Genomic DNA, 12,534 nt, shown 5'->3' with positions numbered 1-12,534 from the left:
AAGGCATGTCAATTAAATGAACAGCATGTTAAAAAAATAAATTCCTCCTAAAACAAGTTACACTTTACCTGGCAATTACACATACTCATCCTACTGGATTAAAGGATTATTCTTAAAAATTGAACTCGTCTAACTAGATGAAGTGCTATTAAGACCCTAATTAACAAAAAGTGTAAAATTTACATATAAAAGATGTTCTTGAACAAGCTTGTCTTCAAGTAAAAATGGAAGATTAGGAAACACCACCATTTAACAAAAAATCAGCAGAGTTGTATCCAATAATTAGTAAGAACTGATACATACTAAGGTTTAAAGGTTACCATGATGATAGTTTTAGATACACACTAACCAGTACTTTGTCAGCTGAGCTGTGCTGCAAGCCCAACTTTTTTCTCCTGAAATCAACTGATTTTTAACATAGCAAGATTTATAAATATACATCACTGTAATCTCAGCAGGAACTACAAGCTAGCACACAATCTAGCTGACAGATACGTTTTAAGAAGAAAAAAAAAAGAGTAATAGTCCAACCAAAGATCTAATTCTTGAGAAGGAAATCATCCTCTGGCCTCTACTGTAATGTAAAGTCCATTCAAAATTACTCCAAAGGGAGCATAAAGGTTCAAAGTATCTGACAGTGTTCTAAAAGCAAAACGTATTTTCTGTTTTATTGCAGTCTTTACACTAATGCTTACTTTGACACAGCAACTTTAGTCAAATCCAGAATGGGGGAAGAAACACAGAGTTGCAAGCAATGACTCTACCAAAATGACCAAGCTGGTGTCCATCAGCGCTTACCAACCAAGAGGCTGCAGTAATTGAGTCCGCAGATGCTCCTCGCTTTTTATTGTAGAGCATGCTTCCTAAATTTTTCTGATGAAATTCAGTTTTCTTCCTCATCATTTGCACATAATATACACACACACACTCCCCCTCTCCAAATACTACTCTATTAATAGAATTAATATTGACCTTTTTTTTTTTTAACCACTCAATCACTTTAGAGTTATGGAGATTCTATATCATCTCTATGGTGATGAGAAAAATGCAAAGAAGTTACAAAAAAGTTTCTATCGTGAGAATAAAAAGATCATATCATGAGAATAACAGTATTTATCTATCAGCACCATACAAAAGATAATTTTAAGAAATACAGGAATTGCTAAAAAGACCTCATTTCCCTTGCGTATTTTCTTACCTAATTTTATTAAGAATTCTCGTTCCAAGTCTTGCACTTGTCTGATAGCTTCTTCCAGAGAATTGCAGAGCTTTATCTTTGGTCTCAGCAGTTCCAGTGTATCACTGATCATATAGTCTATGTCTATCGGAAATGGGTGGTCTTTTGTCCAAACATCCAGACTTTTTTTCCACCAAACATACCGCTAGAATGCAAAATATTCAAATAAAAGTTTAAGTGCCAGAGTTCATATAATATCTAACTTATGAGTTTGTAATGCCTAGCCATGTTTGTACAGTAGAAAGCGCAAAAGATTTCACATCACTACTCTCTTATGTCATACAACTATTAGATATTTTGGTATCGCTACACATTGTTTGATAACATTGGATAACACAAGCATCAAGAATATGCTCCTTTTATCCTAACAACTGTCAGAAGTATGAAGACTGAACAAAAAAGCACTGAAAGTGTCTTCTAAGGATAGATTCTTTCTATGAGAGATAAGCATTAAATCATCTAGCTTTCAACTCCTTCCTCCATGTATTTTCAAAAAAATTAATTTCCCAAAGGCATATTAGGGGAAGAAGGGAGAAAACCTCACAAAAAGTTTTAAGAACGCAGCTAGTATGAAGTGACTTACCCAGTTCACTTTATAAAAAATTAGCACATAGCCTTTACAGTAAAGTTGCAAAAAAAAAAAAAAAAAAAAAAGTTGATCTTACATGAACTTAACAGTAGGATCTGAGAACAACGGGGTTGCAAAAATTTCACGTGAAAATGAAATATGAGTAACAGAATCTTTATTTAAGAGGTGACATGGTCAAATGAAATGCTTATTGAAACTGCAAGGTGTAACAAAAATAAGACAACTTCTTCACTGATAAGTTTATTTTGTGTTTAAAAATCAGACCGTACCGTACTTCTGAACATCATTCATGCAGATGACTGATATGCATCCTGAAGGTCTGAAATAAGTCGTTATCACCTTAATTTTTATTTTTTCATGTCCTTGCCTTAGTATAATTTAAAGAGAGAAGCAGAAAGAAAAAGAAATTAAGTCCAAAGAGTTTTAGCACAAACTCCGTGGACTGGAATTACACATTTTCTCAGAGGAACTCATTCCAGTGTTTAAACAGTGTTTCCCATTATGAAATCTTTTCCCTTGTTACATCTATTGAGTCAGAACTTGTTGCAACTTGTGACCATTACTTCTTGTCCTTCCACTGTGCATGCTTGAGAAGTATCTGACTCCTCCTTCTCTACAAACACTAGTAGCTGCTGACAGCAACCTAATTAGCATTCTCTTCTCCAAGCTGAGTAAACCACAACTTGAGAAGCGAGAGCTTTCTGATCACTTTGGTGACCCTCCACTGGACTCAGCTCAGTTTGTTAATGTCTCTCCTCTCATCTACTAGGGAGCCTTGAACTGGAAACAGTGCTCCAGATGTGGCCTCACAAGTGCCAAGCAGCAGGGAAGAGGAAAAAAGAAAAAAAAAAAAAAAATATCACTTTCCTCAAGCTACTGGCTACACTCTTACCAACGCAATGTAGTACGCTGTTGGTCTTCATCACTCTAATGGTGCAGAACTTCACGTCATGTTCATAGAGTGCATGAGTCCCAGCTCTATTCCCGCAAAGCTGCTTTCCAGGTAGTTGGTGCCAGGCTGTATTGTTGCATGGAGCTATTCCATGCCAGCTGGAAGACTTGATACTTACCATTGCTGGAATTCACAAGGTTACTGTCAGCCCATTTCTCCACTTGCTGAGACCCCCCTCAAGGGCAGACCTAAACCTTCAGTGAATCAACTGCTACTTCAGTGTCCTGCAGTTTGCTGGAACATCAGTAACATCCACATATAACTGAACATCACTTTAAAGTAAAAGAGCTGCTAGACAGAGCATTCGAAAAATTGTAGTGGTAGAGAACATTCAGAGAAATACGTAACATAGACTGACCTACACTAGCCTGTTAAAAACATCTACAGAACTAAATAAAATTTAGTTTGTAATACCTGAAAGTATACAAGGAAGCAATCAAGTTTTCGTTTGCTGGATCCTCTGTCAAAATACTGCCCACAGGTATCGAGGATTGTACAGACTAGTCTGATTCTGAAAAGATGCTCTGGAGGGTCCAGTGGACTAGGACTACCATCAGGGTTCACACCAAATGAAGTGAAAGAATAGAGAGTTCGAAATATTACAGCGGATTCCACCATTCGATAATTGTAAAGCTCCCCCAAAAACTTGGCACTGCTGATCCGCCGCTGGTTAAACTTTGGCTGGTTAACCTTTATTAAAAAACAAAAAAATTCACTTTATCATGCAGACACAATAGAATCTTTGTAAAAGGTCTGTGTTTTGGGGGTTTTTTTGTTTTGTTTTTTGTTTTTTTAAAAAAAGCATTACAAACATTGATCAAATTATTTATAATATAAGAAAAGATGGTTACTTAGGCTACATACATTACACAAAAATAAGCAAAGTAGTTACGAAAGCTGGTCAATTAGCAATTATTATAAAATTAAAATACATTTAGCATACACTCTTTCTTAAATCTATGACGATTTTTCATTGCCCGAGAATTCTTGTAGTCATAACATCTACCAAAACATGGACTAATCTCCAAAGTTCCTTGAAGTTGCATAAATCTGACTACGCTGTGAAAGAATAAATTGTATGCCCTTACTATAACAAGGCAGGCAAAAAACAACTGCCCTAGTTATCTCTGCACTTTGCTGGGGTTTTTTTTGGGGGGTGGACTGATTTTTTAATATTTAAATAACCTAGATGTAAAGACAAACAACTGAGGTAGAAAAGTCAGACAAAAATCCAGAATCCAAAGATTCTTTTCTTTAAGCACGATTATGTTACTGTTTTCCTTTCAATACAAGTAGATCAGTACTGCATAATGAGAATGTTCATTGTTTACCTCCATTCCTAGTCGAATATCCTCTAGCACTCCATCCACAACATGAATTCCGACATCTTCCTGGTAAAGGACCAACCCTGCTAAGAGGTTGGCTACACAGTGAATACTATTATATTTCACATTCCAGATGTTGATCATACAGCATATAACATAGTCTTTTACTTCCGCATCCTGCCAAGGCAGCTTGCGCATCTGTCTCAGGACCTAAACCAAATTTTAAGACAAGCTCAACAATCTGGCAGGCAAAATATCACGATACTCACTGTCATCCCCCGTCTCTCACAGTTGTGATGAAATCCCTGTAAGTATCTGCAAGCAACCTCATTCTCTTTTTCAAGCATCCTCCAGATCTGCAGTAGCTAAGGAAAACTTTACATGTGTAATTCGACTGCTGTCCTTAGCTACTAATCAAGCTGTCCAAATCTGTTCCTTGCTCTTAGAGTCTGTATTTAACTGTAGTATTTTGTCTCTTACTCCAAACACCAGATATTTAGCACAAAGATTCTTATTTCATTCTCTGTTTGTTCAGCATTTAATGCTGTGGAGAATGCAGGTCCATGACTGGAGTTTCATTTCTTTTATTGTAACGCATAGAAATTATCTTACAATCAGGGATACAAAAACAATCCCTCCTCCTTGCAATTAAAAAAAAATTATAACCCTCCCAAATCCTTCAAAAGTTAGTACTGCATCACTTCCACCAAAAATCTGTATTAAAGATTTCAAAAGGATTTACCTTCTCTGTGGTGACCTTGGAGAGATCCTTGTAAAGAAGCTTACGAATATATTCCTGCAAAGGAGGACGTTTTTTCTTCACAGTTTTTTCAGCTGGAGGGGGATTACAGTAGTAATAAGCATTTTCTACCATTGTAACATAGCGTGCATCAAGATGCATTGCTTGTTTTTTTCTCATCATTTGTTCCTGGAAATAAATGCAAACAATCCATTAAAGATGTTGACATCCTACATTTTCAAGCCACAGGCTTTTACAGTTATGTTTGGGATAGAGGAAACATGAAAGGTTACAGAAAAATAAGTTACAAGCTTGGGTGGAGAGAAGAAAGGACAAAGCATATATATGATTCCAAGTTGCAATTTCCAATGTCATTTTTCTTCACAACTCCTATTTTTATAATGGTTCACTATGAAAAAAGGTTTCAGAGAAGTTATTTAAAGTTTAACTTGAAATCTAAATGTCTAGATAAATACTTAATAAGATGATTAGCCACTCTATTCAAAACATGATTTTAGTTAAATAAAGCAGCTGAAATACTGATTTCTTCACACAACCATAGTGAATCATCACAGAAGTGGCAATCTACATTTTGAATCAGTGTGTGACACTCCAGAAAGGTTATATTGATGGTTTCAAATGAATTTTCATTGGTTCAGGCAACAGCATTTTTCCTATTACATGCTCCATAGTTGCTGTTTACTCAAGCAGGAGAGACTGCAAGGAAAACAGTACCTACCATAAAAGCGTATTTCAGCAAAAAATCCGACAAGTTAAAGGTTACTACATCAACACTAATTACTGTGCTTAATTGTCAGAGTTGTCCTAATTTTCCTCACTGGATACTCCATACTTCATTTTGGATATGTACTTTAAGATTTATTTTGTGGGTTTTAACAATTTTGTGCATCTAAAAGTTCAGAACAAGAACAAAAGTAGCAGTTCTTTTAACTGCTGACAGTTAAAGATGAGGATGAGCTTAATTCCAATGTAAAATGATTCTTTCACATGCATCTGTGTGTATATATATATGTGTGTAATTCTGTAAGTTGCATTAGATTTTTATGTACATCATATGATCCCATATATTCTGAATCACTCTAAGGTGGTTCAACAGGAAAATAAATTTCACTGGTTTAGGCTTTATTAGTTAATAGAGGTTGGCTACATGTCAATTCACAGCATCAAACAGATAAACAAAACTAACATCTAAGTACGGTTTTATCACCACACACAAATGTTAATATACACATTCATGCAGTCCAGTAAACTAATGAAAAGAGTTTAAACCTTCTTTGCTCACTCGTGATGAAGCACAGTTTTTCATGTTGGTGGTCTTTCCACTGAACTTCAATAATTTAAAGTTTCTTTCACAAGGCAGTGGTTAAGTTCAACTGAAAGGTGAACATACTCAAACAGCTCCTTAACATTGAGTTTCAGCTGCTAACCCAAGGAGGAAGAGGAGTTTTTGGTAACATAGCAACCCAAAAGATAACATAGTTTTCCTCCTAGATTGTATGCATCTATTGCCAGAAAGGTCTCAATGTGACACCAACCCTCAGGCATTTCGTTTTTCACCTTTTCCATAACAGAAATGGCCTCCTCTTTGATTCCCTAACTGAGACACTTCCTTTCCAAATGGGAAATTTCTGTCAAGTAATAGCAAATTTCCTGCAGGCGCTTAAAAGACGCACAGCACTTCTAACAATTGAGTACATAAATTGTTTTATGTGGGGTAAGCACACGTACAACTGGAAGTTCCAAAACCTTACTGCGTCATATGTGTCAATATTACCTTTGTAAATGTTTCACCTTTTCCAGATGCATCAGGAGAAAACACATCTTTGCTGCTTTAATGATACTTATCATGTTTTACTATAAACTGAAAAGTGAAGTAGGGCAAAGTAAAGTGTAACAGAGAAAGTGGCAGAAGGGCTTGCAAATAAAATTTCAAAAAACCCCATAACTACATAATTTGTACATTCTCCTGTTACAGAAAGTTGCACAATATACAGGAAATAACAGGTTATAATTGAAACGTTTCTTCCCAGAAGAGACAATATGCACTACCCCAAGTCTCAAAGTCACTGTATCATTTTTTTGAGCAATCCCAAGCATGTATTTGAAGTGGATGGTATTAGTCTTAATCTCTACTAAAAGTCATCACCATTTTAAGCAACTGTGTGTGTTTCAGTCGTTTTTAATTTCAGGTATCAAGTCAGATCAACAGGCAGGAATGAGAAAACATAACCATACACTGCCTACAACAACAAAAACATTGACATATTTCAGAAGAAAAAAGCAAGATCTGCCATCTACAGCACTTTACACTAATTAACTACTTCGGGTCCTCATTTTACTAGGCTATAATGAAAAACTACAAAGGTAAAGCACTACATTTGAAGATCAGGTTTGAAGTTTTCCTTTGACAAAAGGAGGTCACAACATCAAAAAGTCCATGTTAAAACCAGTAAAAGCATGTTTCTTTCTCCTTGCTGAGTAACAAAACCTCTCTGCACATAGCATATATTTCAGATCAATTTCAAATTAAAATCTGGTCAGAATTAAGAGATGTTCCTCTGGTTAACCATCTTGTCCCTCCCTCCCCACCCCATAACAACAATTTGCGTCATAAGAAGTAGAATTAATGTTTGCAAAGCCGCACACAAAAAAAAAATGCAATTCTGCAAAACCTTTCAGCATGACTGACATTTAAATTATCAGACTGTAATAAGCCAGTGAAACTGTTCAGCTCCTCCTTCCCTTTACTGCATACACTGCTCTGCCCTGCTACAGTTCAAAACCAGCATTTTAAATTTCTTGAAAGCACACTGTTGTTCCAGTGAATTAACACAGTCTCATTCTACCTACAGTTACTTTGTCACAGCCTCTGTCTGTACAATGTTCTCCCACAGTTTCAACACCATCTGTAAAAGGAGTCACCCTGAGAAATGAGCCATGGTGTAGCTTAAGTTATATACGTTTATAAACAAAAGTGATCTTGCCTTAAAGCTTAAAAAGACAAATTAATACAATTGTCTACGGTAAAAAAATTACAAATGCATCAGAGGCTTTTAATACCAAAACTTCAAATATTCTCTTAAGACCAAAACAGCATAACACAAGAATTTGACATTTTCATGTGATAACGTTACAAAAACACAGATCAAGATACTGCTGATCATCTTTTCAAAGCCCCAATTCAAATCATCCATTTATCAACAGACCAATCCTAAAGCCGTTAGTTCTATGTTAATATTTTAAATTACATAAAGGACATTGAATTTGAAAGACTTGCCAAGAGGAACGATTAACAGAAATAAACATTGCTTTCATAAAAGAAGAATCTTCAAATAATTTGCAAAACATGACAGTAGTTCCAAAAAACCAGAATGTGATCATTAAATGTTTCTCTAGAATAAGTCACATGGTGCCACTAAGTTTGCAGCACTCTTACAGAACACTTTAAAAGTAATTATGGGAAAAGTAATTATTAAAAAATCCATTTTAACTATGCCTTTGTTCCATACCAGGACAAAGGAATATTGTCCTTAACAGGAGACACGCAGCCTGTTTGGCATTCTATCACATAATATAGTCAGCAGTAAAGATTAAGACTAATAACTACGTGGAAGATCAACAGGCCTTAATTCTACCCATAAGAATAATTGATAAGAACAGCTTTACATTTACGTAGCTTTTTTACCACAAGATCCTAATTAAATTGCTTTGGGAGTAATCTTTTCTACAGTTCACACTGACTGGTACCATAAGACTATGACCCAATGTGCCTAATACTATTTAAGTCAAAATTAATCTCTGTAGTTTCAATAGGGCAACATTACAATCAACTTAATAGCTGCATCTTCTATAATATAAATCTATTTAGCCTATTTCACATCTTAATCAACAGATATTCCAAACTTATTTGCCATCTCTATCTTGTCCTGGTTCTCCAAAACATAAGAAAAGACTACTTATCGAAACCTTGTGAGGCTTTAAGCCTTGGTTATTGAAACAGTGTCTGCGGTTTGTCTTGCACTTCACAGAGCTGAGTCATGTTTAGCGTTCATCCAGTCAATTTCAGAAATCCAGCTAACAACCAGCACTTTTCTAGTGAGTAAGACTAAAAGCAGTCAGTTACAGAAATTAACTCTGGGAAAGGTATTTCATTTTTCCTGACTTCTAAATTTTTCTTAACTACTAAATGGTAACAATGAGTAAAGGGTCTTTTAGAGATAATAGAGCAGCATTTTCAGGGGAAAAACACTGGATTATGGAAAGGAATATATCTGACAGTAAAACACATCAGCTGGCAAATGTTTACAAAATTGCAAGATTCAAACCCTTCAAGATAAAAAGCACTCTGCAACAAAAAGCATGAGCCAAGAACTTGCAGTTAATTAGTCCATCGCTTTCCTCTTGTGACTACACCACCAGAAAAAATACTATGACATTCAGAGAGGTTCAGAAAGAAACAGCATTTTGTGGAAAAGAATTTGTACAGCAATATACCCCAGTATGCAACAACTGCTCCTCCATTAACTCTAAAGAATGAGAAGGGAGGCTGTAGATTCAAAAGAAAGACCTGTTAAATGTAAGCCTGTGCTTTGATAAGAAAGGAGATAAAGAGATGAGACAGTGATATTTCACAGCTTAAGATCTACATCTCTAGAGATTCCAAACACTTAAACCACTCCCTTCCAGAAGGGCAAACTATGTCCACGTTCTCCCCCAAACACAGAAACTACATTCTTTACTGCAGACACACACATCTATATTCTTCCTGCAGCACACGGATTTGAAGGGAACATTAACACATCAAGTCACACTTCTAATACAATAAGGTGGTCTATTAATCGGTCTGTATTCACTTAAGCTGCTTTTAATTTAATGCCATTTCCTATCACTGGTGTCTTTGGAGGACTTCTCCAACCATATTTGATTCAGCTTTTTGCCTTGGACAGAGTTCTAAGATTGCTTCTCAAGCCAATAAACGCATTATTCAGGGCTCAAATTCATATACTAAAAGACCCAAAGCTAATCCTTCTTAATTTAAAATCTTTGCCAGTACTCACCTAGACTTTTGGATATAATTTCTACTTTTACCTTAATTACCAATCTCTGCTTCTAAAACCCCTTCCTCGAGTGTCTTCATAAATTTGTTCTTCAAATTTAGAACCTCACATAGTTATGCAGGGCACAGAAGCCACCTCTTTCACAATTGTTTTCACCTCCAGTTGAAATACCCTCTCATCTCTGATTCTATTCACTATCATTTTTTCCCTCAAATAGTATCTCAGGCACGTTCAGGTACAGCTATTATATTCTTTCAACCTCACCCTGTTTCTGCCCCCTCTCTGAATTATTTGTAGTTCAAAAGCAATAGCTTTTTTCTTTAGAAATTTAATTATTTATTTACATTTAAGTCATAAATAGACTTCTTGGTCAACTGGAGTTCTCCATAATAGTTTCAGAAAGCTATTCTCACAGGAGGTGCAATCCCAGAGCTGAGACAACACTGTACAAGCTGTAAGTAGCAAGATGATACAAGTCTATCGGACTACTAACAAAAGCTGATAGCATTAAGCAGCCTAGGACCTGAACCTATGTAACACCAGTTCATCTCAACCCCATTCCACAACCAGGAGGCAAGACATCAGGAAAACTGACTCATTCTCCTCCCATACTTGTCTCTGTTTTTATTAAAAAAAAAAAAAAAAAAAAAAAAAAAAAAAAAAAAAAATCAAGAATCTTTTCATTAAGTTTTATTTTGAGCACTCAGGGAAGATAGTTCTCACCTACTAGTGCTTGAACATTGTAACCAACAATTAAAATACTAGAATACTAGTCTCAATAATCATTATGGTCACACCACATCAAAGCCAGAAAATAAAAGAAGATTTCAGTTCAATGCAGTACATGACACCCTCTCCCGTAAGACAAGTTTTCTCTTACCAAAAGAACACTGGTTCTTAAGTGAGATTCTGGTGATCTAAAGAGGAATCTTCCACAGGTTTCCAGCAGAGTACATGCCATTTCAATATGGTGATGAGAGAAGTCTGACAGAAGCATCTAGTGTATGTATTTATATAAAAACACAGCATGTTAAACATCTTTCTTAACTGCAGAAAACAGTAAGTTATATGTCTCAGACTTTACACTACTGTGGTGTTCTATTTTCTTTAACAAAAAAATGCAAATTGATTTCACCTATCACACATCAACAAAAACCAAAATATTCATCTCACCATAAACTTAAGAACAGTCTAGAACCCAAATTTAGGCTCCAGGAGCTGAAAAACAGGATGCTTCCTAAGCCCAGCATAAACAGACTACAATATTAAAACAAACACTATAATATCTCCCATGCCCCTTCCAAGTCAGTCGCATCTGCTTTAAAATTCCTGCTGCTAGACTGGAAAACCATCAAATAATGCCGTACAAGGACACAATAACCTCAAATTGTATTGTTTAAGTTAAGCATTAACTAAAAATTAATAGAGCTTTGCATTTTACAGTATTTTACAGACCAGGGAAGAAAAATGATTAGTGAGTATAATTTTTTAAGAATTCAGTTTTGATACCTAACGAGTCAATGAAGAAGAACTATTCCTAGAGGAAGTGATCCTATGTGAGTCTTCAATCACCTTTTCTAAAAGGCACTTTTATTTTTTAAAATCCATTTTTAATTTGGGACTTGACATCAAAGATAAGTCTGAACAATTATCAGCATGCAAACTGAGATAATATGCCCAGAGATTAACGGTCTCCAAAGATTCACTTTGCTCCTCAACAAACAAAAGCATCTACTAAGACGGCATATAAGCCTCTCCTTCCATCACTGAACAGCTTTCTGCCTCTAATCCCTCCCCCTTATTGATATTTTCTCTGTAAAAACATTAATTGAAATCAACATAATGAATAGAAAAGCTCACTTCCAGTTTTGCAATACATAGCAGATGAATAAGTAGCAGTGTCCACCATTGCTTTACAAAGAAAATTACTAGCAATTTGTTTATGTCCAAAAGTGGAAGTTTATATTAATGTATTCCTACCATCACAAAATTAAAACATTCTAGCTTCTAGAATGGCTATAGAACCTTGCTCACAGACAGGAGCAACAGACACTGGGCTTCAAAATACCATATGCAATGAATTAATGGGTCACATCAGCAATAGATATACGCAGGGGAACAGGATGGGGATTCACTATCAGCACATACAGGAGCACAGGACTATCCCAACACCAACCTTTAAACAGTGGAGAGTATCATTTTTGGAGAACATCTTAAACTTGGTAAGCTCACCAATAAACCTCACAGTTTTATTCTTTGTTTCAATGTTGATCTGGTCCTTCTTTCTTACCTAAAAAAAGAAAAAATTATTCATTTTTAGGCTCTCAAAAATACTTCTCCCTCTTAAATTACTTTCACCTAAATGTGTTTAATAAGCTTGGGGGTTCAAAAGGGTTTGATACTTGTTTGGTTCCTTATGCTCTATCTTCACCTATGCCTGGGTCTCCTAAAAGACTCTCTACAACCTCATTTCTTCAGAAGCTTTCGAATTTCTCTCCCCCTCCCCCCAAAAAACCCCAAGTCCTCTAATATATCTACAGTTGTAACCTGGCCACCCCCATTTTGCTATGGTGAAGAATGATTAAGAATTCTATATTCTATATTTTCAGAATCA

At 35.7% G+C, this 12,534-nt stretch overlaps 1 protein-coding gene across 1 annotated transcript in view; it reads right to left on the bottom strand.

Annotated features, from left to right (window-relative positions):
- UPF2 (UPF2 regulator of nonsense mediated mRNA decay) overlaps nt 1-12,534 on the bottom strand; it is a 73,212-nt gene that overhangs the window by 29,311 nt on the left and 31,367 nt on the right. The window contains exons 10-15 of the mRNA XM_075427623.1: nt 12,097-12,210; nt 10,801-10,917; nt 4,846-5,031; nt 4,110-4,313; nt 3,193-3,468; nt 1,199-1,382 (exon numbers count right to left, since the gene is read on the bottom strand). Coding sequence (XP_075283738.1) covers nt 1,199-1,382; nt 3,193-3,468; nt 4,110-4,313; nt 4,846-5,031; nt 10,801-10,917; nt 12,097-12,210 — 1,081 coding nt within the window. The remainder of the gene's footprint in view (nt 1-1,198; nt 1,383-3,192; nt 3,469-4,109; nt 4,314-4,845; nt 5,032-10,800; nt 10,918-12,096; nt 12,211-12,534) is intronic.

Source organism: Opisthocomus hoazin, chromosome 8 (genome assembly GCF_030867145.1).
Source record: "Opisthocomus hoazin isolate bOpiHoa1 chromosome 8, bOpiHoa1.hap1, whole genome shotgun sequence".
In the NCBI taxonomy this organism is placed as follows: Eukaryota; Metazoa; Chordata; class Aves; order Opisthocomiformes; family Opisthocomidae; genus Opisthocomus; species Opisthocomus hoazin.
Note: the sequence above shows the minus strand (reverse complement) of the source record. Positions and strands in the feature narration are given on the sequence as shown.